Raw genomic sequence first — 24,273 nt, 5'->3', positions numbered from 1 at the left:
TTTTAAATGTCGGGCACTGTCACTGATTTACACAGTAAGATTTACCTGGAAATGACTGTCAAGACCAGCTTGGTGGGTAACCAGGAATAAAAGGTGATGTTATCTCCGAGGTTGCCATTTAGTGACATGCCCTAATTACGGTTATTTAGGTCAATGTGTCCACGCTTCAGCATCCTCCCAAATGTAGAGGATGTTGATTACGTGTCCTCAGAAAGCTGCTTGTTGTGATTGATAGTGAGTTTGGTAAAATGTAGGCAGTGACTGCTGACAAACAAGTAGGAAAACTAGACTGGCAGCATCATGCTTGGGGTAAAAGTCCTGGGGAGCGATTTGGCCATGAGAGGAGGGACCACAAGAGACTAAATAAGAAGAGTGGTAAAATGGGGATAAAAGTTGAAAGTACTCAGAGTACTGTTTTTCATTCCCTTTTCACTATAAATGTTTTTCTTTTCTTTCTTTCTTTCTTTCTTTCTTTCTTTCTTTCTTTCTTTCTTTCTTTCTTTCTTTCTTTCTTTCTTTCTTTCTTCTTTCTTTCTTTCTTTCTTTTTTTTTTTTTTTTTCAGATACAGGGTCTTGCTCTGTCACCCAGGCTGGAGTACAGTGGCCCCATCATAGCTCACTGCAACCTCCTATGCCTAGGTTCTGGTGATCCTCCTGCCTCAGCCTTCCGAGTAGCTGGGACTACAGGTGCACGCCACTAGGCCCGGCTAATTATTTTTTATTTTGTAGAGACAGGATCTCACTGTGATGCCAGGCTGGTCTCAAACCCCTGGCCTTAAGCGGTTTTTCCACCTCAGCCTCCCAGAGTGCTGGGATTACAGGTGTGAGCCACTGCACCTGGCCTCACTATAAATACTTTTGATAAAAAAAAAAAAATACAGGGTATGGGGGAGCCTTACTTGGGTTAAATCTTCTCAGTTGTTTGAATCAGAATGAATGTTCCTATCAAAGGACTAATGTAGCTGCCTCTTCCCCACTTTTTATTTCAAATTCTTGTCTTGTCTTTCATGTCTCTGCTCTTGGGCTTTGGGTAGTGCCACATCTGGTGGTGGTTTGTGTGAAAGGAAATCATATATATAATAGTTTCCTGTTTGGTCATTTCAACCTATCCCTATACTGGACAGAATTTGACCCACTTCTCTCCATAGCAGTGTCTCGTCACTGAAATGCCAGTTATTTACAGCCGTTGGCCAGCCAGAGTGGCAGTACTATATACCACTAGCCCAAAAGCCATCCAGGCCTCTTATTTTTGTCATTCACACAAATACTTGTTAATAGCTTCGAGTGGAGGCTATGATTTATTTCTGTAGCACCTAGAATTATTTTTGACAAGAAATTCACAGACTAGTAAATATTGTCATTATCATCATCCTCTTCTCTTACTCATTTTTGGAGGCAGATTTCATTTTATTCCAGGTTTAAAAAAAAAAAAAACCTGAGCTTTATAATGTATTGTGTAATGGCTGGCATAGTTTTTTTTTTTCTTTCTTAATGCCAATAATAAAATAAAAGATATTTCATACTTTGGATTCTCTTCCTGATTGGACTTTTGTTTCCCCCCAGCCATACTTGCCAGTCTCGCCTGGAAAGTCTTTCTCTGTCATTCATTTACTGCAAAGGTCGCCAGTTTTCTGTTCTCTCTGGGCAAGGCCATTTGTGGCACTGAATGTACGAGGGGACCGTGGAATTTGTGACATTATTTCTGTATATCAGAATCTCTTCACACAGCAAACACATCGTACTCTTCAACTATAGAACAAGTACTGACAATTCCCAAATTTGTGTATATATTTGGGGGGGTGGTGGTTCCATTCTGTAATCATCACTTACTTTTTATTCTAATCCTTTAAACTAATTCCAATTTATTCTTTAGAGACATTAGAAATCTATGTATGGATACTTCATTTTAGTTTGGGCCTCTTGAAATGTTTATGATAAAACAGAGAAAATGTCTCTAGCATCGTAATGTTTGCTTAGGGTATGAGTGGGCTACCTACAGTCCTTGGGCCAAATGTAGCCATCATCCTATTTGTGTACAAGGGTTGTTAACATTTTTTAAGGGTTGTGGAACAGAAAAAAAAAAAAAAAGAATATAGGACAGAGACTATCTATGTCCCACAAATTTTTAAACATTTACTATCTGGCCCTTTACAGGAAGTTTGCCGATCCCTCAGGCTTGCCACTGAAATAATGGCCTTGATACAGGCAGTGGCTGAGCCCACACAGGTGGCCAGCATGACAAAAAGAAGTCAGGTCACTGGCAGAGCTGCTAAGAAGGCTGCTGCAGGTGATCTGGTCCTAGGGGCCTTGATACCCCAGCTAGATTTCGACCCCCTTGAAAACTAAAGACTGGGGCTCTGACATTTGGGATGGCACAGCTAAGTGGAGACACAATTCGTATAGACTTGTCTCCTACCCAGAGCTTTGGTTCAGCCCCTTGTGAGGCACGTATATGAATACACATTGGGAGTGTGATGCTGTGATGGATTTGGTGGGACCTCATGTGAGAGAACCATGTTTACAACTAACTGTTTACGTTCTTGGGGCTGTCCAAGGACAGAAAGCCAACCTGCTATACAGGGAGCCCAAGTGGAGGTCCACCCTTTCCATGCCTGGCAGTTTCACTCAGATGCCGAGGCTTGTATTGATAGATACCTTTTCAGACTGGGTAGAGGCTAGCATCATGTGTTAAAATGTAAAGCCTTGGCTGGGCACGGTGGCTCATGCCTGTAATCCTAGCACTCTGGGAGGCCGAGGCAGAAGAATAGCTCAAGGCCAGGAGTTCAAAACCAGCCTGAGCAAGAGCGAGACCCTGTCTCTACCAAAAATAGAAAGAAATTAATTGGCAAACTAAAAATATACAGAAAAAATAAGCCGGGCATGGTGGCGCATGCCTGTAGTCCCAGCTACTCGGGAGGCTGAGGCAGAAGGATTGCCTGAGCCCAGGAGTTTGAGGTTGCTGTGAGCTAAGCTGATGCTATGGCACTCTAGCCCGGGCAACAGAGTGAGACTCTGTGTCAAAAAAAAAAAAAAAAAAAATGTAAACCGGGCATGGTGGCTCACACTGGTAATCCCAGCACTCTGGGAGGCCGAGGCGGGTGGATTGCTCAGGTGGATTGCTCTAGGTCAGGAGTTCGAAACCAGCCTGAACGAGACCCTGTCTCTACCAAAAATAGAAAGAAATTAATTGACCAACTAAAAATATATATACAAAAAATTAGCCAGGCATGGTGGCGCATGCCTGTAGTCCCAGCTACTCGGGAGGCTGAGGCAGGAGGATCACTTAAGCATAGGAGATTGAGGTTGCTGTGAGCTAGGCTGATGCCACGGCACTCACTCTAGCCTGGGCAAAAAGTGAGACTCTGTCTCAAAAAAAAAAAATGTAAAGCCTTGGTCCAAGCGTGGTGGCTCATGCCTATAATACCAGCACTTTGGGAGACTGAAGCAGGAGGATTGCTTGAGCCCGGGAGTTCAAGGTTATAGTGAAATATGGTTGTACCACTGCACTCTAACCTGGGCAACAGAGCAAGACCCTGTCTCTTTAAAAAAAAGAAAATTAAGTTCAATTAAAAGCGTTATATTTAGAGCAGCTGGTATCTCTTTGAACTTTAGACATGAAGTGTTATTGGGTACTACCAGCTATACCAAGGTAAATTATACTATATTTATTTCAATTTACTATTTTAGTTGATTAGATATTGGCACTACTTATGTATTCTTCTAGTGGTTTTCAATTGTGGATGCATTTTTTTTTTTTTTGAGACAGAGTCTCACTCTGTTACCAGGCTAGAGTGCCATGGTGTTAGCTTAGCTCACAGCAACCTCAAGTTCTGGGCTCAACTGATCCTCCTGCCTCAACCTCCTGAGTAGCTGAGACTACCACCATGCCTGGCTGATTTTCTATTTTTAGTAGAGACAGGGTCTCACTCTTGCTCAAGCTGGTCTTGAACTCCTGAGCTCAAGCCATTCTCCACCTTGGCCTCCCAGAGTGCTAGGATTACAGGTGTGAACCACAGCTCCAGGCCTCTGGCTGCATTTTAAAATCATCTGGGGAGCTTGGAAATTACTGTTGCCTAGGCTCCTAAACCAGAGATCCTGATTTAATTGATTTGAAGCAGGGCCTGGGCAGAGGTAGTTCTTTTGAGACAGAGTCTCACTCTGTTGTCTGGGCTAGAGTGCTGTGGCGTTAGCCTAGCTCACAGCAACCTCAAACTCCTGGGCTCAAGCAGTCTGCAATACCCAGCTACTTTTTTGTTTCTATTTTTAGTTGCCCAGCTAATTGTTTCTATTTTTAGTAGAGATGGGGTCTCGCTCTTGCTCAGACTGGTCTTGAACTCCTGGCCTCAAGCAATCCTCCCGCCTCAGCCTCCCAGAGTGCTAAGATTCCAGGCATGAGCCACTGTGCCCTGCCCAGAGTTTCTTATATGTTCTTCATGTGGTTCTAATGTGTCACCAGATCTGAGGCCCACACCACTCAGAGGTCTATTAATGGATTGACAATTAGGTAGTTTTTGTTCACACTTTTCATTAGAAATTTAATAGAGATACATTATACAAATTGTTCTTTAATTTCAAGACCGAAGTGTTGCTCAGGGAAATTTTAGCTGAGACAATTTTGAAATGTGAAGAGCATATGAAACAGATAATGCAGAGCCCAGAGAAATAGAATTGGAAAGACAGAAACTGAGAGGAGCATGCTGAGAATAAAAAAGAAAGAAAGAAAGAAACCACTCAGAATTTCAATACACAAATCACTGAGTAGACTTCTTGCTATCTGGGTGAGTGTATCTATTTTCAAAAGTGCTGTTAACATAAACAGAGCAGTAAATCTGGGGCACCATACTTTTTTTTCAAAGTTGTTAAGAAGAATTATAGCAGTCTGCAGGTGTCACACGCAGTTACTCAGAATCAGAAAGAAGGCTGATCAGGGGTTAGAAGATCTCCATCTATCTATCTTTTTGCAACCAACCACGTCCAGGCTGTTTATTTAATACTTCCTCTTGCTAATGAAGGTACTGGTTGGGGATGGGTCGGGCTTTCCCATCTCAGCATAAGATTGCAAGATTTGAATGTGCCCGGGCGACGGCTTCACTGACCACTGCAGGTACCCCAGGCAAGAATCTGAGCAGTAACAACAGGTAACAATAACAGAGTGTGCATCAGATGGCGGACACTTCTTTTTCCAGTTTACTTCCTTTTCTCCCCATTTACCAATGTATTCTTTCCCCTCTTCTTTTTATATTTTTCCAAACCAGCAAGCGCGGAGGCAAGACACATCAAAGCAGAGATGGGAAGTGAAAGAGCTCTTGTTCTGGACAGATTAGCAAGCAATGTGGCAAAACGAAAAAGCTCAATGCCTCAGAAATTCATTGGTAAGAATGCGAACCTTTTTCCTGCTGTTGTTAGCAGATAGTTTGAATGAGATAACGTAGGACGCTTACTACAAGAGGCCCTTCCCAGCTTAACCTCTGTTAAAGTAATTGGTTTTCCATCGTCCACTTTTATTCTTTGTGGTTCATTTTGATAGCTCTAAGAAAATAGAATGTAAGATATTAACTAAAGGATCATAACAACAGAAGATGGGAGTATTTGGTATCTGATTTCCAAAATGGATATGATGTTAAAAACGCTGTTCCTTCCTCTTTACTCTGAATGATATATGTTGCGTGAGAGTTTATGCAATTTACACCAGTAAGATGTTCCAAGATAGCGTGTTTGTAATCTTTTGTAATTATATTTTACAAGTTGGTTCGTTAGCATGCTCAAACTTTTTTCATGCTCTAAAACATATTGTCATATTTTCCTGAGTTTGAGAACTGGCTTTAAGGGAAAGTGATCAGGCAAACATAGATTTAAATAACAAGGTTGGATTTAATCATTTGTCTTGCTGGAATTAGTTTTCATGCCACTGGTTTTCACATTGTCAAACAATACAGCCAAATGAGATGGCTAAGAAATAATTATGTTCATTAAAGTGTTAGGATTTCCAAATGGCAGAGATATTTTGCTGAACTCTCCCAGATGTTTACATAAATGTGACCATGATATTTAAAATAGATTTGTATTTGTGAAAGACAGCTGAAACTGAATGTACAGTTTTTCTATAAATTGAAAGTTGGTGATACTGAACAGAAATAGTTATCACACCAAAATAGACTATTTCAACACTAATAATATTTTAGAAACCTGTCAATCTCTTTTTCCAAAGCTGCTGGCTGCTGTTGATTTCTTACTTCAGTTTTTTCTGTGTTCTTCTCAATGGATTTTTACAGATATTAAGTGCCTTTCTGAGTTTTAAATCTGCCTAGGTTTTACTCTTGTCTAGATAATATTTTTACAAGCTCACATTCTATGTGAATTATAGAGATATATTGAAAGAACTAGTATATTTTTAAATTACCAAACTTGGTATTTCTGATTGCTTATTTTATTTTGATTAGCTGAAAGGTTTTTGTATACTTTTAATCACTTTAAGAATAAATTGTGTCAGGCCAGGCGGTCTGGCTTATGCCTGTAATCTCAGCACTTTGGGAGGCTAAGGCGGGAGGATTGTTTGAGACCAGGAGTTTGAGACCAGCCTGAGCAAGAGCAAGACCTCATCTCTACAAAAAATAGAAAAATTACCTGGGTGTGGTGGTCAGTGCCTGTAGTCCTAGCTACTTGGGAGGCTGAGGCAGGAAGATGGCTTGAGCCCGGGGGGTTTGAGGTTGCAGTGAGCTATGATGACGCCACTACACTCTAGCAGGGTGACAGAGCAAGACCCTGTCTTAAAAAAAAAAAGATAAATTGTGTCAGATTAAAGTTGGTGTGTTTCAGTTTAGGAATATCCCCTCCCCTTTGCTGCCCCCCTTGGTGAGAAATGTCGGGGGGGTGGGGCAGGGGCATGTGGTGATTTCTACATAGGGTTTAGGAAGAGTGAAGCAATTGTGATTCCAAGACATGATCTTCAAACAGTGCCCATATATCTTTTGAGCTTTACTAATGTGAAGAGGTTCTGACTGGAATATAAAAGAAAGCTGGGATCATTATTCTATGCCATGATTATATTTTAATTTGGGGAAAGTTTTGACTCAAGCAATGGGTGAAGCTGATATGGGGAGGATGGTGAGGGACATGGGGAGAGACAGACAAGAAAAAGAATGCAAAGTAACTTAATTTCAATCCAGTAGTGGCCAATACATTTTGGTCTAGGAGAACTAAAGTTTGACAGAAGGTACCTAGTACTTAACAGCTGCCCCAAACCTATAACTGAGCTAAAGCCCTACTTAATATTTAAAAAGTTGCTTTGGTATTTTCATGGGCTAAAAATCCAACATATTTCATACGCCCCAATTCATGCCATTTTGCCTGTTGCCTCGGGGGTCCATTCAATTTGTTAGCTACCAGTGAGACCAGAGGATTTTTCACTGTATCGCTTCTAGGCTCACGAGAGATGCTGATCTTGCAGGTTCTGATTTCTCTCATCTTCTGAACCATCATGTTCTCTCTGCTGGAATCAGAAACCTTGTATAGAGTTAGCTCTTGATTGAGCTGAGGTAGCAACTTCAAGGCTTCAGGGCCCAGAATAACTGGGGGAATTTTTATTTTTTATTTTTTATTTTTGGTAAATTGTGATATAGTGCAATGAAAAACACAGGATTAGAAGCCAAAAGTCCCAGGTTCCAATCCTAGCTCTGTCATTTCTGAATTGTGTGTTTAGACAAATCAGGTAACCTTTTTGGGCTTCTATTTACTCAACTGTGAAATAAGGAGACTGATAGGTGATGAAATGACCAGGAAGTTCCCTCCTGTCTACAAGTCTGTGAGATGAATTATAACAGAAAAGAAATCTAAGACAGCAATTATGGATACCACTTCGTGTTTGTAAAACCCTTGTGTGTAACTTTAGCTATACAGTTATGGTGTTTATGTCATAAACTATATCTTATGTTTTAAGGTTTCTTTTTTTAAGCTTTGCGCAGTGGCAGTATTGTAGCCAATGAGGCTTATCTGAGGCAGGATTATTGCTATTTAAGTTTCTTTGAGGAAGATGTTGTTAAATCTGAGACTAAAAAACAGTTGCATTCGTTCAACATTCATATATTTTGCTTAGGGCAGTGCTACTTGTTCATTCGGTCTTTTGTCCATTCATTTGTCATACAAACGGTTAAGAGCTCCTGTCACGTATATGGTATTTTGTTCTTCTCGCATTAACTTATATCCTAAATCTTAGTTTGAGAGATTTTTTTAAAAAAATAAAAGAAACTCCTTGAATCATTTAACTGAATCAACCTTTGTGATAGAAAATTGTAATGTCAAGGGAGGGGATAAAGGAACACTATCTGTGACACTGCAGTGTGTAGGATCAAGTGATATAAACCACTCGGGGCTGTCGTTTTCCCTCCCTCTTCCCTCTCCTGTCCTGTCTTCTTCTCTCCTGTCCTCTCCCTTCTCTCCTCTCCTCACTTCTCCTCTCCTCTCCATTCCCCTGTTTTTCCTCTCCAAGGGGCTGTTTTCTGAACAGATTTGGCTGCCAGCATAATGGCAATGGCTAAGGTGTGAAAGAAGAATGAGTCACTCCCTTTAGTCCTTGCTGACAGTCACACAACACTCAGACCAGCCTTGGCTTTCCTGACCTCTTGAACTGTGAGGGTAGAGGTGAAATTATACCATCAGGTCAGCCCATTACTTTCCCGGCAGGCTAGAGATAATTACCAGTAGTAGCATTTCTCATCTATTAGGAATAAACTGGGGCCAGGTGCGGTGGCTCACGCCTGCAATCCTAGCACTCTGGGAGGCTGAGGCAGGAGGATCATTTGAGGTTAGGAGTTGGAGATCAACCTGAGCAAGAGTGAGACCCTGTCTCTACTAAAAATAGAAAACTTAGCCTGGCAGAGTGTTGTTTTCTCAAAGAAACCACCCTTAAGGGAAAACAGTCGCCCTTCTTCAAGGGACTTTTCTCCCACTGGGACCCTGGTCAATGACCAGACCCCTTGCTGTCCAAAGCCCCCATGTGACACACGTTACAGGCACTGCTCTTGGTGACCTCCCAGGGAAGTGTCTGGACGGCAGTGCCTTATAGACCAAGGTCTGGCCCTGTTCTGTCACCTGTTCTGTCACAGGTGCATGCCTGTAGTCCCAGCTACTGGGGAGGCTGAGGCAGGAGGATTGCTTAAGCCCAGGAGTTTGAGGTTGCAGTGAGCTATGATGACAGCACTGCACTCTAGCCTGGGCAACAGAGCGAGACTCTGTCTCAAATTTAAAAAAAGACCTTACTTTGAGCATCCTGACCCTTTTAGAGGTTTTCTTTTGTCTGAATCTTATTTTCCTGTTATAAACTTGTTTGACTATACTTCAAACTAGGCCATCCTCAAATACTTGGCTCAAAGTGGAGGCTGGATTTTTCTCTTGGACGAGGAGAAAAATGACTACATTTCTGCATATTTTTTTCTTAATTTTCATTCTTTCCTGAAAAACAGATGTGATAACCCGAGTGGTTACCATTGCATCTCCTTATTCTTTTTAAATTTTATGTATTACTTTATTGAAGGAAGTTTTCATATTGAAGAGAGCATGAAAAAAGATCTCACTTCCCCGTGGTAAACATGTTAGTGAGGTTTTGACACTTCAACAAACCATTGGTTCTCCCTGTGAAGTAAGTAATGAGAAATTTTCTGCTTTGGTTAACAGAGTGACAGGAAGCAGTTTTAATACCTGTTTCTAAGAGCAAAAAGTATCTTCTCCCACCCCTTCCCAAAGGCCTGATGTCCATAATCCTATAAGGATTACAATGTCATAGCATTGTAGGGATATTAGGAACCACCAGTGAAGCGATTTTACCGAGGTGGGGAGGAGGATCAGAGAGATGGAATGACAGCTGGTAGGTGACAGAACAGGGCCAGACCTTGGTCTATAAGGCACTGCCGTCCAGACACTTTCTTCCCTGGGAGGTCACCAAGAGCAGTGCCTGTAACGTGTGTCACATGGGGGCTTTGGACAGCAAGGGGTCTGGTCATTGACCAGGGTGCCAGTGGGAGAAAAGTCCCTTGAAGAAGGGCGACTGTTTTCCCTTAAGGGTGGTTTCTTTGAGAAAAGAACAGTCTTCCCCTGGTGACTCCATCAGGACAGATGACATCCAAATAGCACTTCCCAGTGTCTCACAGAGCACAAAGACATCTGCAACAACAAAATGTGCTCTCCAGCTCGGTTTTCCTCACCTCCGCCCCCCACCCCCAGCTCTCTCTGTTCTCTGCCCTTCCTGCCCCCTCTCTTTCCACTTCCTGGATGAAGTGATAGGAATTTTAGTCTCATTGGAGATCAGAGCCATAATGATCACTGGATATTTCATTTCCCCTATTTACCTGTCTTTTTTGTTTGCTTTTGGATATATGCCTGTAGTAAGAGTGACAATACATGTGGGAAATTCTCTGAAGTAGCAGCAAACACATTTCTGTGACTTGAAGAAACTTAAAGGCTTAAAAGCTGAATACTTCATGTTACACCCTCACGGTGACTGTGATATTGGATCTGTGTTATTTTTCTAAAGGTTCAGTCATATTTTCCCCCTCTTCAAAAAAACCTTTCGATGGTTCCCAGTGGAATAAAATCCAAACCATTCAGTCAGGCATTCTGAGCCTTCCACAGTCTTGTCTCCAATCTACCTTTTCTGATTTTATCATCTGAGCCCACTAGTCCTTTACTTCAGCCACAATGGACTACTCCTCCCACTTCTATGTAATATTTTCCCACTTCTACGAAACCACTCTGTCCAGGCTCTCTGGATGCCCCCCATCACCCATGTTCTGGAAGGTATACAGCGTCCACATGCCCATACCCCAGGTTCTCGCTCTGCTCTGTTCTTACCCTACACTCAGGGCACGTTTAATAGTCTGCCTCTTGTTATAGGTATGACCATCTCTACCACCATCATTACCACCACCTCTGGTTACAAGGCAACTTTAAAGAAAAGCATAGATTAATATTTGCCCTGTGTTATGTGTGGCATATGTGAGAAGAGGTCCAGGATTTTCTCTCCTACTCTTTGGCTACCCTATACTTTGTTCTGCCACATAGCATTAAGATACTGATTTGTGGCCGGGCACAGTGGCTCACGCCTGTAATCCCAGCTCTCTGGGAGGCTGAGGCGGGTGGATCACTTGAGGTCAGGAGTTCGAAACCGGCCTGAGCAAGAGCGAGACCCCGTCTCTACTATAAATAGAGAGAAATTAATTGGCCAACTAATATATATATAGAAAAAATTAGCCGGGCATGGTGGCGCATGCCTGTAGTCCCAGCTACTCGGGAGGCTGAGAGAGTAGGATTGCTTGAGCCCAAAAGATTGAGGTTGCTGTGAGCTAGGCTGACGCCACGGCACTCACTCTAGCCTGGGCAACAAAGGGAGACTCTGTCTCAAAAAAAAAAAAAAGATAATGATTTGTAATGAAATGGTGTAAATGCTGCATCTCTGTTGGATTACAATTATGTTTGTATTCCTCAAAGCACCTAACATGGTGCTAAGCAAATAATAATAATATTAATAATGGATCTACCACTTTTTGGATACTTACATATGCCCGGCATGCTGTTAAGCACCTTATAGACATCACAACAACTCTGTGCATCCTATACTTCTTGAATGCATGTGCTGGTCTGGTTGCTGCCACTAAGCCCCCTTTTGCACTGCGTATGGGAACCACCCCAGCACAGAATCTGAAGTCACTGCTGGTGGCCGGGTGTGCAGCCTCAGGCAAGGGAGCAGCCAGGAAACAGCAGTTAAACGCTCGAGCATGTATTGAGATATGTGGGCTCCTGGGTTGCTTTCTGGTTCTCCATTCACCACCTGGGCAACCTTGGAAAGTGCAATCAGCTTGTTTGTGCTTTAGCCTTGACTAAAGAGAGGGTAATTCCTACCTCAAAAAGTATCAGCCCCTAAGGAGCTAATAAAATGAGATGAGATGCAAAGTATTAGGATGGTGCTGTGTATACAGCAGGTGCTCAATAAATAGTAGCTATTGTTATTAGTATTATTTAGGTATAAGGCACAGTGCTAGGCACTGTGAAGTCTAAAGACTAGAAAAAAACAGATTAGGGTGGTGGGTCTTAATCCTTGACCCTGAAGACAGAGGTCTGAGTCCCTGTGCTCGGTGAAGGGCCCTTTTAGCTCTAGTCTGTGATTCTTTGCTTCCACTTTGGCAGTTAGAAGCCAACAACCATATGCCCTTACCACATGGCATCAATCCAAGGCAGGCAGTTGCTCAGTTTACAGTTACCAAAGCCTAGATATTAGAGATTTGGTGTCTACCTTTAGAAAGAATCCCAGGTAGGGAATGACCCATCCAGGCAGCCTTGGTTCCTGAACTTAGGACTTGTTGTTGCCATTCGTGTTTTCATTGGAAGAAATTCTCTAATTCAGCCCTGAAGCTGGTATCATGAATCATTCAAAGGTGTGGTGTGATTTTGACTAGAAGCTGGACCAGATGCTCTGTGCAGGTTTGGAAGCAGTTACATTCTTGTGGTTTGACCAACCTTTTTTATGAGTGTGTTACTAAAGAAACGTGAGCTGTTGGCTTTTCAATTACTGTAGCTTACCCCTTCTGAGTTTCATACACATTGAGTCATCGTGTCTACAGGTGACTGATAATCATCTGCGCTGCTCAAGTTACCGTAACTCGGAGATGAGGGGTTCTGATGATTGCAAGTTGCAAGCACGTGAAGATCATCCTCTTAACAATGAACAATGGTCTGTGTTAACCACAGAACTCAGTCACCTATTTCCACTCATCCAGGGCTTTATTTTCCTCTTAATGTTTTGTCTCTTACAACTTTTAGCACTCAGCTGTTTTCTGACATAGGCTGCAGGTGGTATAGGGCCTGCATTTGTAGGCCTAGCCAAGCAAAGCAAACTCTTGGAAGAAAGGATAAAAGCAGAGTTTGTGATGTATCTATCCCACCTGGAAACTTTCTGGAGCCTCTGTGTTAGGTGCAAAGGTAAAAAGGTTCTCAACAACCCTGGGTATAGAGGGGGTTGAGTAGAGCTGGCCACACTGGAAAATCATCATTAACCTTGAAAAGGCCAGGAAACCAAAGTTCACCATTTCTGTGTCACTTTCTGGGGGAATGAATGTTTATGACCTTAGTTGGCTTTCATGTTCTCAGCGTCATTCTTCCCGATGGCCTTGACAAAAGATATATCCAGTCTGGACGTTGAAGATAAAAGCCATTGATTACTTTGGCAAAGGCCAACTTTCCTATTGCTTCTTATTGAGCGGCCAAGGCAAGATGTTTTTCTTTGCATGTTTTTTTCTCTCAGGTATTTGTCTAGAAACTTTCAGGTTGACCTTAAGGTAGTGGGGATACAGGACAAATCCATCTGATTGGAACACATCTTTTTGCCGGATTTCCTGGCTCCAGTTTATCACTGTTGTGGTCCATGGTGCACGTCACCGTTACACTGAATGCTAGCCTCTCTTCCTCAAGGGCATGTAGCTATTTGCTCTTCTTTCAGGTCCAAACCCTGTACTTGGTCATTCCGAGTGCCCACCATCTGATCCTGCTGTGTGTTATCTTTTTTCAGTGTTTCCCAAAATGTGGGATGCAGACCACCAGGAGGCACACAGGGAATTTAAAATTCTTGATCCTAGCCAGGCGTTGGTGGTACCCACCTGTAGTCCCAGCTGCTTAGGAGGCTGAGGCGGCAGGATCACTTGAGCATGGGGGTTCGAGTCTAGCCTAGGTAACAGAGTGAGACCCCCACCTCTAAAAACAGTTCTTGACCCCCCCCCACCAAAAAAAACCCAATCCACATGGCAAGAAAATTATTTTCTTTTCAGTTCTCTTTCAGTCCCCCGATTACACTAAGGAGAAAGATTTGGACTTAATTTGATGCTAGTTGTCTTCAACACTCACAGTTGGGAATCTCTCTTTTTAACAAAGAGAGAGGGGATCTTAGTCTCCAAGTACTCAGTCATAGCTGATCGAAATTTAATAAGTCACTCTGTTTCATTGTCTTTATTTTTCATAGTTACCTTCTATTTGCGGTAAGTGATTCTGGTTTTCCGTTTATGTTCGTGATATAAAGTTTCCTTAAAAAACATATTTATTTTAGAAAAAAAGGAAAGAAAACGTGAGCTGAATCAAACAAAGAAAACACCCCTAGCATTTACCAAGTGTTTTCGATGGCCAGGCCCTGTTCTAGGCACGTGCCGGTGACCGTAGGATTATTATCTCCGTCGTACAGGACACAGAGCACAGACAGGTTAAGTAACTTGCTCAGGGTCACAGAACTAGTGACCTAGGGAGCCAGCAGCAGACCTGCCCATCAGGCTCTAGCGCTTGTTCTCTCACCCGCACTGCCCTGGTGCGTGGATATTGCAGAATGTGAAGGAATAATGAAGTTTGAGAAATACTTTATTCCACACGTCTTGATATAGCTTTAACCAGATTCTCTCACTTGTCCCCATGCATGTCCTGTGTATTCCCACTTTTCTGCCTCATTCATGCTCAATTTACACCAAATTATCTTGCCCTTGCCTGTGTATTGCCTTATTATTCTTTTAACAGAAGACATGTTTTTTTTTTTTTGAGACAGAGTCTCGCTTTGTTGTCCAGGCTAGAGTGAGTGCCGTGGCGTCCTAGCTCACAGCAACCTCAAACTCCTGGGCTCGAGTGATCCTTCTGCCTCAGCCTCCCGGGTAGCTGGGACTACAGGCATGCGCCACCATGCCCGGCTAATTTTTTATATATATATAACAGTTGGCCAATTAATTTCTTTCTATTTATAGTAGAGACGGGGTCTCGCTCTTGCTCAGGCTGGTTTTGAACTCCTGACCTTGAGCAATCCGCCCGCCTCGGCCTCCCAAGAGCTAGGATTACAGGCGTGAGCCACAGCGCCCGGCCTACAGAAGACATGTTATTCCCCTGCCTAAATATTTCAAATGTGGCACTTAGGATAAACGCAAAGGCCTCCATTAAGAAAAGCAGCCCACTTACAATTTTGAACCTATACTTTTTCTCCAGTTGTGTATATATATATATATATATATATATATATGGCTTATTTCTTGCCTACAGCTCAAAATAGAAACTGGTTTTTCCAATCCTTTTGTTTTCTTGCGAGTTTTTTTTTTCTTTTTTTTTTTTTATTTCTGAACCCTTTACTATATGGCAGACAAATTTTGGGACCACAACATGGCTAGGAAATGTTACAGGAAAAAAAGATATGGGGTTCAACAGGTCTCTCTAGAATCCAAGATCAGACAATGGAAAAGCAATAACTTCAGCCTCACTTCCAGACTGGACTCCTCTGCCACGCCTTCTCCTCCCTGTCCCCGCTGCTCGCCACGGAGCACATCTGCCAGCACTGCAGGCCCTGTCCCTGCCTTCCTCCCGGCCATTGAGCCTCCGTTTTCTAACACACAACACCCACACACCCTGAAGGTGGCTAAACTCTGTTTTCAGGATTTCTCAGCAGTTCGACATGAAAAATAGGAGACGGTGACCACAGATTAATTTTTTCAGTTGAGGGCGAGATAGGTCCTAATGATTACAGCAGATGTATATTCAGGATACATTTGTCAAGCAAAAGAAGAGTAACACTCTGGGAAAGGAACAGAGATCATGATCTCTCCTCAGGAAAGCTTTTCTATAACTGTCTACGTTTGGAGCTCTCTTAAGTCTCAGGCAGCCAAGTGACTGGTGAGTTTGGGGAGTGGCAAGCTGATGTCTTGGGGGCTATTTTCTCTACTTCTGTAGCTACTGAAAAAGCTACCAAGGCCAGTGGCTGAACATCCCCACCCTTTCCAGCACTTCCAGCCCCCTGGCTACCAGATGTTACAAGCAGAAAACAATAAGCATAATAAGAGCCTGGGAGTCGACTGTGTCTTAAGAGTTCACAGACAACAGAAGTGCAGAGGCCCCGTGCTCCTGCATGGTGGCAGCTGCCTTGTCCCTCTATGTCCCGTGCTGGTGTTCTCTTGCTTCTTTTCCTCCTCCTCTCTCTCAGGCTCCCCTCTGACATCTGTAATGGGCGTACCTCACAACCTGGCCTCAACTAACCACATCTCTGCCCCTCCCTTCTGCCTGCTGGCTTTGTTTGGACTGTCCAAACATGCTGTTCCCGACCAGTGTCTCCTGAGACTTCAGCCTCCTATAGGACCCTTCTGCCTGGGCTTCCTCCCTTTTTTGAGGTCTCTGGAAAATAATTTTATAATCTCTCTGCTTTTGTGTTGTTTCCTTGATAACCCTTTCTTTCACCTGTTCCAGGTGAGAAGCGCCACTGCTTCGATGTCAACTATAATTCCAGCTATATGTACGAGAAAGAGAGTGAGATGATACAGACCCGAATGATGGACCAAGCCATCAATAATGCCATCAGCTATCTGGGCGCCGAAGCCCTGCGCCCCTTGGTCCAGACGCCGCCTGCCCCCACCTCCGAGATGGTCCCAGTGATCAGCAGCATGTATCCCATAGCCCTCACCCGGGCCGAGATGCCCAATGGTGCCCCTCAGGAGATGGAGAAGAAGAGTGTCCACCTTGCAGAGAAGAGCGTGCCTTCCGACAGAGGCCTGTCCCCCAACAACAGTGGCCACGACTCCACGGACACTGACAGCAACCATGAAGAACGCCAGAATCACATCTATCCGCAAAATCACCTGGCCCTTCCCCGGGCCCGCAACGGGATGCCACTTCTGAAGGAGGTTCCCCGCTCTTATGAACTCCTCAAGCCCCCACCCATCTGCCCAAGAGACTCCATCAAAGTGATCAACAAAGAGGGGGAGGTGATGGATGTGTATCGGTGTGACCACTGTCGCGTCCTCTTCCTGGATTATGTGATGTTCACCATTCACATGGGCTGCCACGGCTTCCGTGACCCCTTTGAGTGCAACATGTGTGGATATCGGAGCCATGATCGATATGAGTTCTCATCTCACATAGCCAGAGGAGAACACAGAGCCATGCTGAAGTGAATATCTCGTCCCAAAGATTGTCCCAGAGTGTTCAACATCATTTTTTAAAACCAGTAACCCCACCTAACAGATTGCTCTCAAAACATGCTCAGTTCCAAGCTCCTTTTCAGACCCTTTAGGGTGGTGTTTACACGGGTAGCCAGAGAAACACTGTCTTCATTCAGAAATTATATGCAGGTCTATCATGTTATTACTTTTGCAAAACCTTTGTTTTCTCATTGGGGACTTGAATTTTATGGAGTTTAAAAGTTAAAGAAGTATTAGTCATTATCTTTTGCAGCAATAGAACGGGCATCTGTTGACGTTGGTTGCCAGTCGGAACGGTCCCGCGGAGTGCTGCATGAGAAGTTCTTTCTGAGCTGCATCAGCTGTATGTGGAGAAGCTTCTTGCTCATGTGCCCAAATCCACAAAGAGGGAGAGCTGACCACCTGACCTTGCTGGGAAGCCTTGCCCATCTACACTTCACACAAGCAGAAGGGTTAGGATGTAATCTCTCCAACCCAAATGGTAATCTAAGAGCAAGAAAAAGAACAGCCATAAAATAAGCATCTGTTACCAGTAACTGAAGACCCCATTCTCCAAGCATCAACTCCATTACCTATCAAATAATATTATAGTAATAGTAATAAGTGTCTGATGACACTTCTGCTCCTACCCTGCACCTTCCCATCTCAAGGGAAAAACTGAGCTGCTTTGGGCTGAACCAGTTGTCTGTAGGCGAAATTCTATATTGATGGTTTTTTTTTTTTTTTTTGAGACAGAGTCTCGCTTTGTTGTCCAGGCTAGAGTGAGTGCCGTGGCGTCAGCCTAGCTCACAGCAACCTCAAACTCCTGGGCTTGAGCGATCCTTCTGCCTCAGCCTCCCGAGTAGCTGGGACTACAGGCATGCGCCACCATGCCCGGCTAATTTTTTATATATATATCAGTTGGCCAATTAATTTCTTTCTATTTATAGTAGAGACGGGGTCTCGCTCTTGCTCAGGCTGGTTTTGAACTCCTGACCTTGAGCAATCCGCCCGCCTCGGCCTCCCAAGAGCTAGGATTACAGACGTGAGCCACAGCGCCCGGCCTTATATTGATGGTTTTAAACACAGGCCATCACTGAAAGTCCAGGCAGTTGTCCACTGAGGCATCCCTTTCCTTTGATCAAGATTGGCTAACTGGGGGTCTGAGGAGGGAAATGATTTGGCAGCACCAACAGGAAAAAAAAAAAACAAAAAACTACAGCCACCTAACATTCTCGGTCTCCATGAAGCATTAGTGGTAAGGACCCAAAGCAAACGTACGAATGATTTTTTCCACAAAACATATGGAAGCATCCAGAAAGTATGGCTTAGCCTCCCCTTCCCCATGGGAGAGGAATCCGGGAGAGATGCTGTGTGCGTTGTTTAGATCAGAGCTGAGCTTCGGGATAGGGTGAGGAAGAGGAAACCTCTGCTGACAGGTTCTCCTGGATCAGGAAGGTTTGGGCTCTCCCCTCCCTCCCCCCATTTAAATGGAGCTGCTTTTTTCCACAAAAATTCCCAAAACTCTGATCTGCATTCCACAGATCTATTATTAGTCATCTTTGTCACTAATAATGGGGACACACTATCAAGGAGCAATGCTATGATCATTGCAAAATTAGCACTGGAATAGGGGTCACAAAATCTGTTTGCTGATTCTGTATTCGCCACTCATTAGCTGTGTGACTTTGAGCAAATCATTTAACTCTTAAAACTCAGTTTCCTCACCCGTAAACTAAGAACTGGATTGAGACATTCTCTAAGGTCCTTTCCAGCTTTACATTTTTACATGATTATGCAGTAACCACAAGTTATTTTTCAAACCTCTTAATGTCTGGCTATTAAGCAGAGGAGCATATATGTGAATACATGTTTCACATTTCTTTGGTGTGAAAATGGTAGGGCGTTCAGCCTTTCCTTTAACCACTGAGTTGTGAACGTGAAGAAGATGGTGGAGAGAAACAAATGCAGGAAGGTATTTTGATCTTGCCCCAAAGTGTACATACAAATTGGCACCTGCAGTCAAAGCCTTTTTTTTTTTTTTCTTTTTAAGAACTTGTGTTAGGGAAAATAAATTCTGCTTCCACAGACAACTTCATGAGCCTATTTACAAATTAAGAGCCAGCTTTGGGAACATCTCTACCAGAGCCAAGAACCCCAAATTCCTAGTAGATCAGTGTTTTCTTTCCAAAGGGCTTATGCATTCGGCTCCAACTCAACTCGTTCGTGTGCTGCCAGTGATTAAAATGTCCCACCTCAGACTGCACAAATGGCTTCTCCTACTTTGTAGCATGGCGTCTGTCTCAGGGAAAAAAGGTTTTATGAAATTCCATGGCAACAGTCCCAACGTGTTTGAGATTTCAGCTGAAGGACTAGATATATTTTGGTGTGCAGTCTTCGGTATGTCACTGTGTTTCCGTAATCCTAGACTCCAAGCTATGCCAGGCTGCTTATGCCCATTGTGAAAGAGGAGTTGCTCATTATACTCTTGAAATATCACACATCCTGTTGACTGTTTGAGGGACAAGAGAAAGAGAATTTGGAAGCAGGGATGAGTAGGAGAGAAAGCTAGAGAAAGAGAGCATTTCCACCAGGTTAGTGTTAAAGTCTATGCTGAAGGGACCCACTTTTGCTTCTCAAAATGGTGAAACGAAGACCCATTCCACCAACCTGGGGACTCTTCTCATAGATACGATCCTCCTTTTTCCTGTGACTAATGGATCTACTGAATGATCTCCATTCTTCTGAGGTTATTTTTCTAGTGGGTGTCCACTCACAAAGGCTGCACTTTCTTTGTAGCATTCTAAGCCTACCTTGGGGCCCATTGACTCCAGAGAAAATTTATATGAATTATAAGAATTTATACAATCTTAAGTCTTGAAGTTGAACCAGGTATGCGTGGTTACCACCATACGTGGTTACCATACATATTCTCTATGCTATGCTGATTAACTGCCCCCCCCATTGCTAGGGCTGGGGGTGAAGGTGAGGAGAATGTCACCAAGATGCCTAACAAAAAGGGCTGAGTCAGGATTCGCACCTGCCACGCTGGGCAGTGAAGTCCTGTAGCAGCTCCAGGCAGTACATTGACTTTCTCCTGCACACTCCCTCTGAACATGGGCTCTGCAGGGCTCTCTCTGTTTCCCACCAACTCTGTCATGAGGCAGGCCTTCCGCCTCACACCCAGGAGGCCACCATCTGAGGAACAACCAAACTCATGAAAAGTTCACTCACAGCCAAGGTGACAGAATTGGGGTGAGAGTGGAAAAAGAAGAGAACTGGCTCTCCAACTGTTAGGGTTTTTTTTTTTAATTTTCTTTTTTTTTGTTTAGAGATAAGATCTCACTGTGCTCCCCAGGCTGGCCTCAAACTCCTGGGCTCAAGCGATCCTCCTGCCTCAGCCTCCCAAGTAGCTTGGTTCACAGGTGTGTGCCACCAGCTCTCCAAGTGTTTTCTATCACAATTTGAAGTGTTGCAAATCTAAGTTCCTACTGAGAGAGAACCAAATAGAAATGTCTCTCCCATTATCTGCCTCCTCCACCACCAGAAAAAAAAAAAAAAAAAAAAAGATACTGATAAACCAAACAGTCTTTAGATTCCTAAAGTCATCTTCCCAAAAAAGACTTGGCACAGGTAAACCAGCTAATCTTATGCTTTGTTAACTATACTGAGATGTTCCTGACACAGCTTCTGATTTTGTTAGTGACAAAATTTATCACTTTTTGGGGTTTTTGGTTTTGCTTTGGTTTTGTTTGTTTGTTTGTTTGTTTGTTTGTTTGAGACAGGGTCTTACTCTGTAACTTAGGCTAAAGTGCAGTGGCTTCATCATAGCTCACTGCAACCTCAATCTCCTGGGCTCAGGCTCCCAAAGTGCTAGGATTACAGGTATGAGCCACTGTGTAGCCAAAGTTTATCACCTTTTAAATGAATCACTTAATATTTTGCCAGGCCCATAATCACAGTGACCCAGATATAAGATTTCTTTTGCAAAGAAATATTTAAAAACACAACATTTTACTCAACTGAGTTTCAGTTTACTCAGTTGAAACACTGTGTTATTATAAAAGCTCACATAAAGTTTTTCCAAGTAGTATCTGTTCTCCTCTTATTTTTCTCTGCTTCTTGCCCCCACCCCCACTGCTGAATATGAGGTTTAGAAGGTTTTAAGGGAAAAAACAGTATTTCTGTTCTATATCCCAGGGCAGGTCGTAAGACCACAATGGAAATGTTTCTTTAATGTCCTAAGTGTACTCTACTTACTACCTTCTGAGAGGAGGTATGTTGGTCTCTAATGGAGATTTGGAAACTCTGGGACACTCAAGATTTGTGAAAGAGCTTGGACATCTCTGAGGACTCAAAGACTCAGAATTAGGACTTCTGAGCTCAAGAAGGAAAAAGAAAGAGGAGTGGGGAAAATTGTGTTCTAAAATATAGCATCAGGAACAGAAGAAGTGAAGCAAAATATAGTAATATCTCTTATCTTTTAGAGAATTGGAAGCTATTTTTGTGTTCACACAGAAAGTATAGTTCAGAAAATCTCTATAGACAGAGGTCACACAAGCAGAATGATTTGGGATTTAAGTGCCTATCTAGAGGACAATTTTGACCTGAAACCAAAGACTAGTTCTGGGCCACCCTAGGAAAAGGACTCTGTTCTTTAAGGCTACAAGACAGAATGGTTCTGAGAATGATCAGTGATCCCAGGGTTGGGGACTGCTGACTCAAGGACCATGGACACAGAAGAGCCTTCAAGAGAGATATGGGCTTTAAACTTGTTCAAGCTTATAAAGTAACCCAAGACTGTATCTCTAATTTACCCAAGCTGTACATAGTCTGTACCCTGCCATACCATCACGTTGTAAACAACTTTTTGCACTTTGAAGAAGTTGGATATAAGTTTCCTTTGAATACTGTATTACAATAGCGGACTGCCTTATGCATTGTTACTGATTGAGTTGTTATTTGAAATAGGAACATTAACGTTTTGATTAAAAATGTAAGGATGTAACAATATGTACCTTCTAAGGATGTGAGGTTTTATATAATTTTGTCTATGGGGTAATGTTACTTTGGGGCAGGGGTTGCAAATTTCCCCTTGTATGTACTGTGTCTGGATTTAAAGACATGAAAAATATTCTAAAACTATACTAGGACCTTAATAGTAATTCCTTTACAAATGGAGGCAACTGATCTCTTGCACAGTTTCCGTCCAGTTGTTTTAATGCTTAAGGGTAGAGAATCTGTTGCACCTTGGAACCAATGTGAGTTAACCACATGCTACAGACACTTCATGGTGTTGCACCCAGGGAAGCAGAATAGCTTTGCGCTCTCTCTATGAGCCCTCAGCTATTAGTTCCCCCAAGAACTTAAGTTTCCTCAAATAGCTCTCACTGTTCATCTCTCCACTGACCTCCACTCCAGAAAGCCTGGAGAGCAGTCCCACAATGCAACCCACCTTCCCCACACCCTTGCCTATTTCATATTCTGAATGTAAGTGCAGCTTTGCTTCTTCTTCTCCTGAAAAGACTAAAAACACGCATTTGAACACATTAAGAAAATGGGGCAGCCTTAAAAATGACTGATCCCATCGCCAGTGACTCATTTATATAAGGACTTTTCCAGGCTAGCAGACAAGGCCCTTTTCGGTGGGCCTGCTTCTGTGGGTTCACAGAAACCAAATTACTGTGGGTTGCAAAGAATTAGCAGGTCATTTAAAAAGCAGACATCCCTTCACCCAGACTGTGGTTTTGTAGGCTCAGGTTCTCAGTCTATGAGCTTTGGTGAAGGATCATTTGGCTACTGGAAAAACCATAGCTTATTTTTAATTTCTGGTTGCCAAAGCCACCACACGTGTGGTCTGTGGATGACCATTGTCTGCAGAATGACGAAGGAGGAACAGAACGTGGTTTGGGGCTCAGGGCGGCCTTCCCACTGGGAGGGAGGGAGGGAGCCCTTGCAGAGGGTTTTGACACAGCCTGTGCTCACAGCCTCTCCTCCCATCTGCATTTCTCAGAAATGCACCCCACTGCCCAGCAGTGACTCCCTTGTCACTCCTCTGGAGTCTTAGGTGGAGTCCAGCTATTTGGAGCACTGGGAAGTGCCCCACTCCTGTGTAAAGACTGTTCAAAGAAAGTCAGCTTCTGAAATGTGGCAATGCTAACCCTCGCCAGAAGCATGTAGCGCAGCCTCGTGTCAGAAACAACCCTGCTAATGGTTTTCAAGGTTTCTGTATCATGTCTGATTTTTACCCTGCAAAATTAAAAAATCCTGGTGTGTTTGAAATTAGTCCTTGTGCGTGCCTGTCATTTGTAGCTGCTGCTTTCAGGAAGTCGGAGGGTTTAATTCTGCCCTGAGGAATATTTTCTTAATTTAGCCCCTCCGGCTACTTCTTATTGTCCGGGTATCAAGATAAATGGAATTATCACCAAAATAAAGGATTGTACTGATGCCTTGGTGAGCCTGCCTTTGGTATTCTGCTACTGGCCCCTGTACCCTCATGCTGGGGTTCTGGTCCCTCTGGTTGTTAGTTCACGAAGGGGGCCAGAGGAGCCCTGGACTGATCGTGATCAACACATTGAGCACAATGTCTCCCTATTCCCAGTCACTATTCTGCTCTCTCCCCTCCAAAGGGTTTCTTCTGAAAAGATAGGCAAATCCTGCCTTTTTTTAATCTCTGGGGTCTCATAAATATCTACACTGGGAAACTCAAGTTGCAGTTGTTAAACCCAACCACATTTAAATACAGACTTCAGATACTTGGAAGCCCAAGCCAAAGGCGTTGGGGGAAAACTCCTAGGAGAATGGCATATAGATGGGGCAGCTTTCTCTAACACGCTATCTGTCTTGTTATCTTGTGTTCTCTTTTAGAAAAGTGTCAGAAAAGGCCAGGCATAGTGGCTCACGCTTGTAATCCTAGCACTTTGGGAGGCCAAGGCAGGAGAATTGCTTGAGGCCAGGAGTTTGAGACCAGCCTGAGCAAGAGCAAGACCGAGTCTCTACAAAAACAGAAAAATTAGCCAGGTGTCATGGTGCATGCCTGTAGTCCCAGCTACTTGGGAGCCTGAGGCAGGAGGATTGCTTGAGCCCAGGAGTTTGAAGTTGTTGTAAGCTATGATGACACCATTGTACTCTAGCCCAGGTGACAGAGTGAGACCCTGCTTTAAAAAGAAAGAAGGAAGGAAGGAAGGAAGGAAGGAAGGAAGGAAGGAAGGAAGGAAGGAAGGAAGGAAGGAAGGAAGGAAGGAAGGAAGGAAGGAAGGAAGGAAGGAAGGAAGGGTAGAAACAAAACGTTTAAAAGGTGATTTGGTCCTCTGCTCATCTAAAG

At 43.4% G+C, this 24,273-nt stretch overlaps 1 protein-coding gene and 1 pseudogene across 2 annotated transcripts in view; both read left to right on the top strand.

Moving 5' to 3' along the window:
* Nucleotides 1–23,234, top strand: part of IKZF3 (IKAROS family zinc finger 3) — a 96,355-nt gene extending 73,121 nt beyond the window's left edge. The window contains exons 1-3 of one of the 2 annotated variants that reach the window (XM_012765891.3): nucleotides 4,801–5,138; nucleotides 5,256–5,372; nucleotides 16,240–23,234. In XM_012765891.3, coding sequence (XP_012621345.1) covers nucleotides 5,288–5,372; nucleotides 16,240–16,943 — 789 coding nt within the window. In that variant the 5' untranslated portion in view covers nucleotides 4,801–5,138; nucleotides 5,256–5,287 and the 3' untranslated portion in view covers nucleotides 16,944–23,234. Of the gene's footprint in view, nucleotides 1–4,800; nucleotides 5,139–5,255; nucleotides 5,373–16,239 lie in introns of those variants that run through there. The other variant, XM_012765887.3, reaches the window with a different exon arrangement.
* LOC142862234 (uncharacterized) lies at nucleotides 7,950–8,014 on the top strand (annotated as a pseudogene).
* Nucleotides 23,235–24,273: the final 1,039 nt, after the last annotated feature.

The sequence above is a fragment of the Microcebus murinus genome, chromosome 18 (genome assembly GCF_040939455.1).
Source record: "Microcebus murinus isolate Inina chromosome 18, M.murinus_Inina_mat1.0, whole genome shotgun sequence".
NCBI classification, from domain to species: domain Eukaryota; kingdom Metazoa; phylum Chordata; class Mammalia; order Primates; family Cheirogaleidae; genus Microcebus; species Microcebus murinus.
This window is presented reverse-complemented; position numbering and strand designations above follow the sequence as displayed.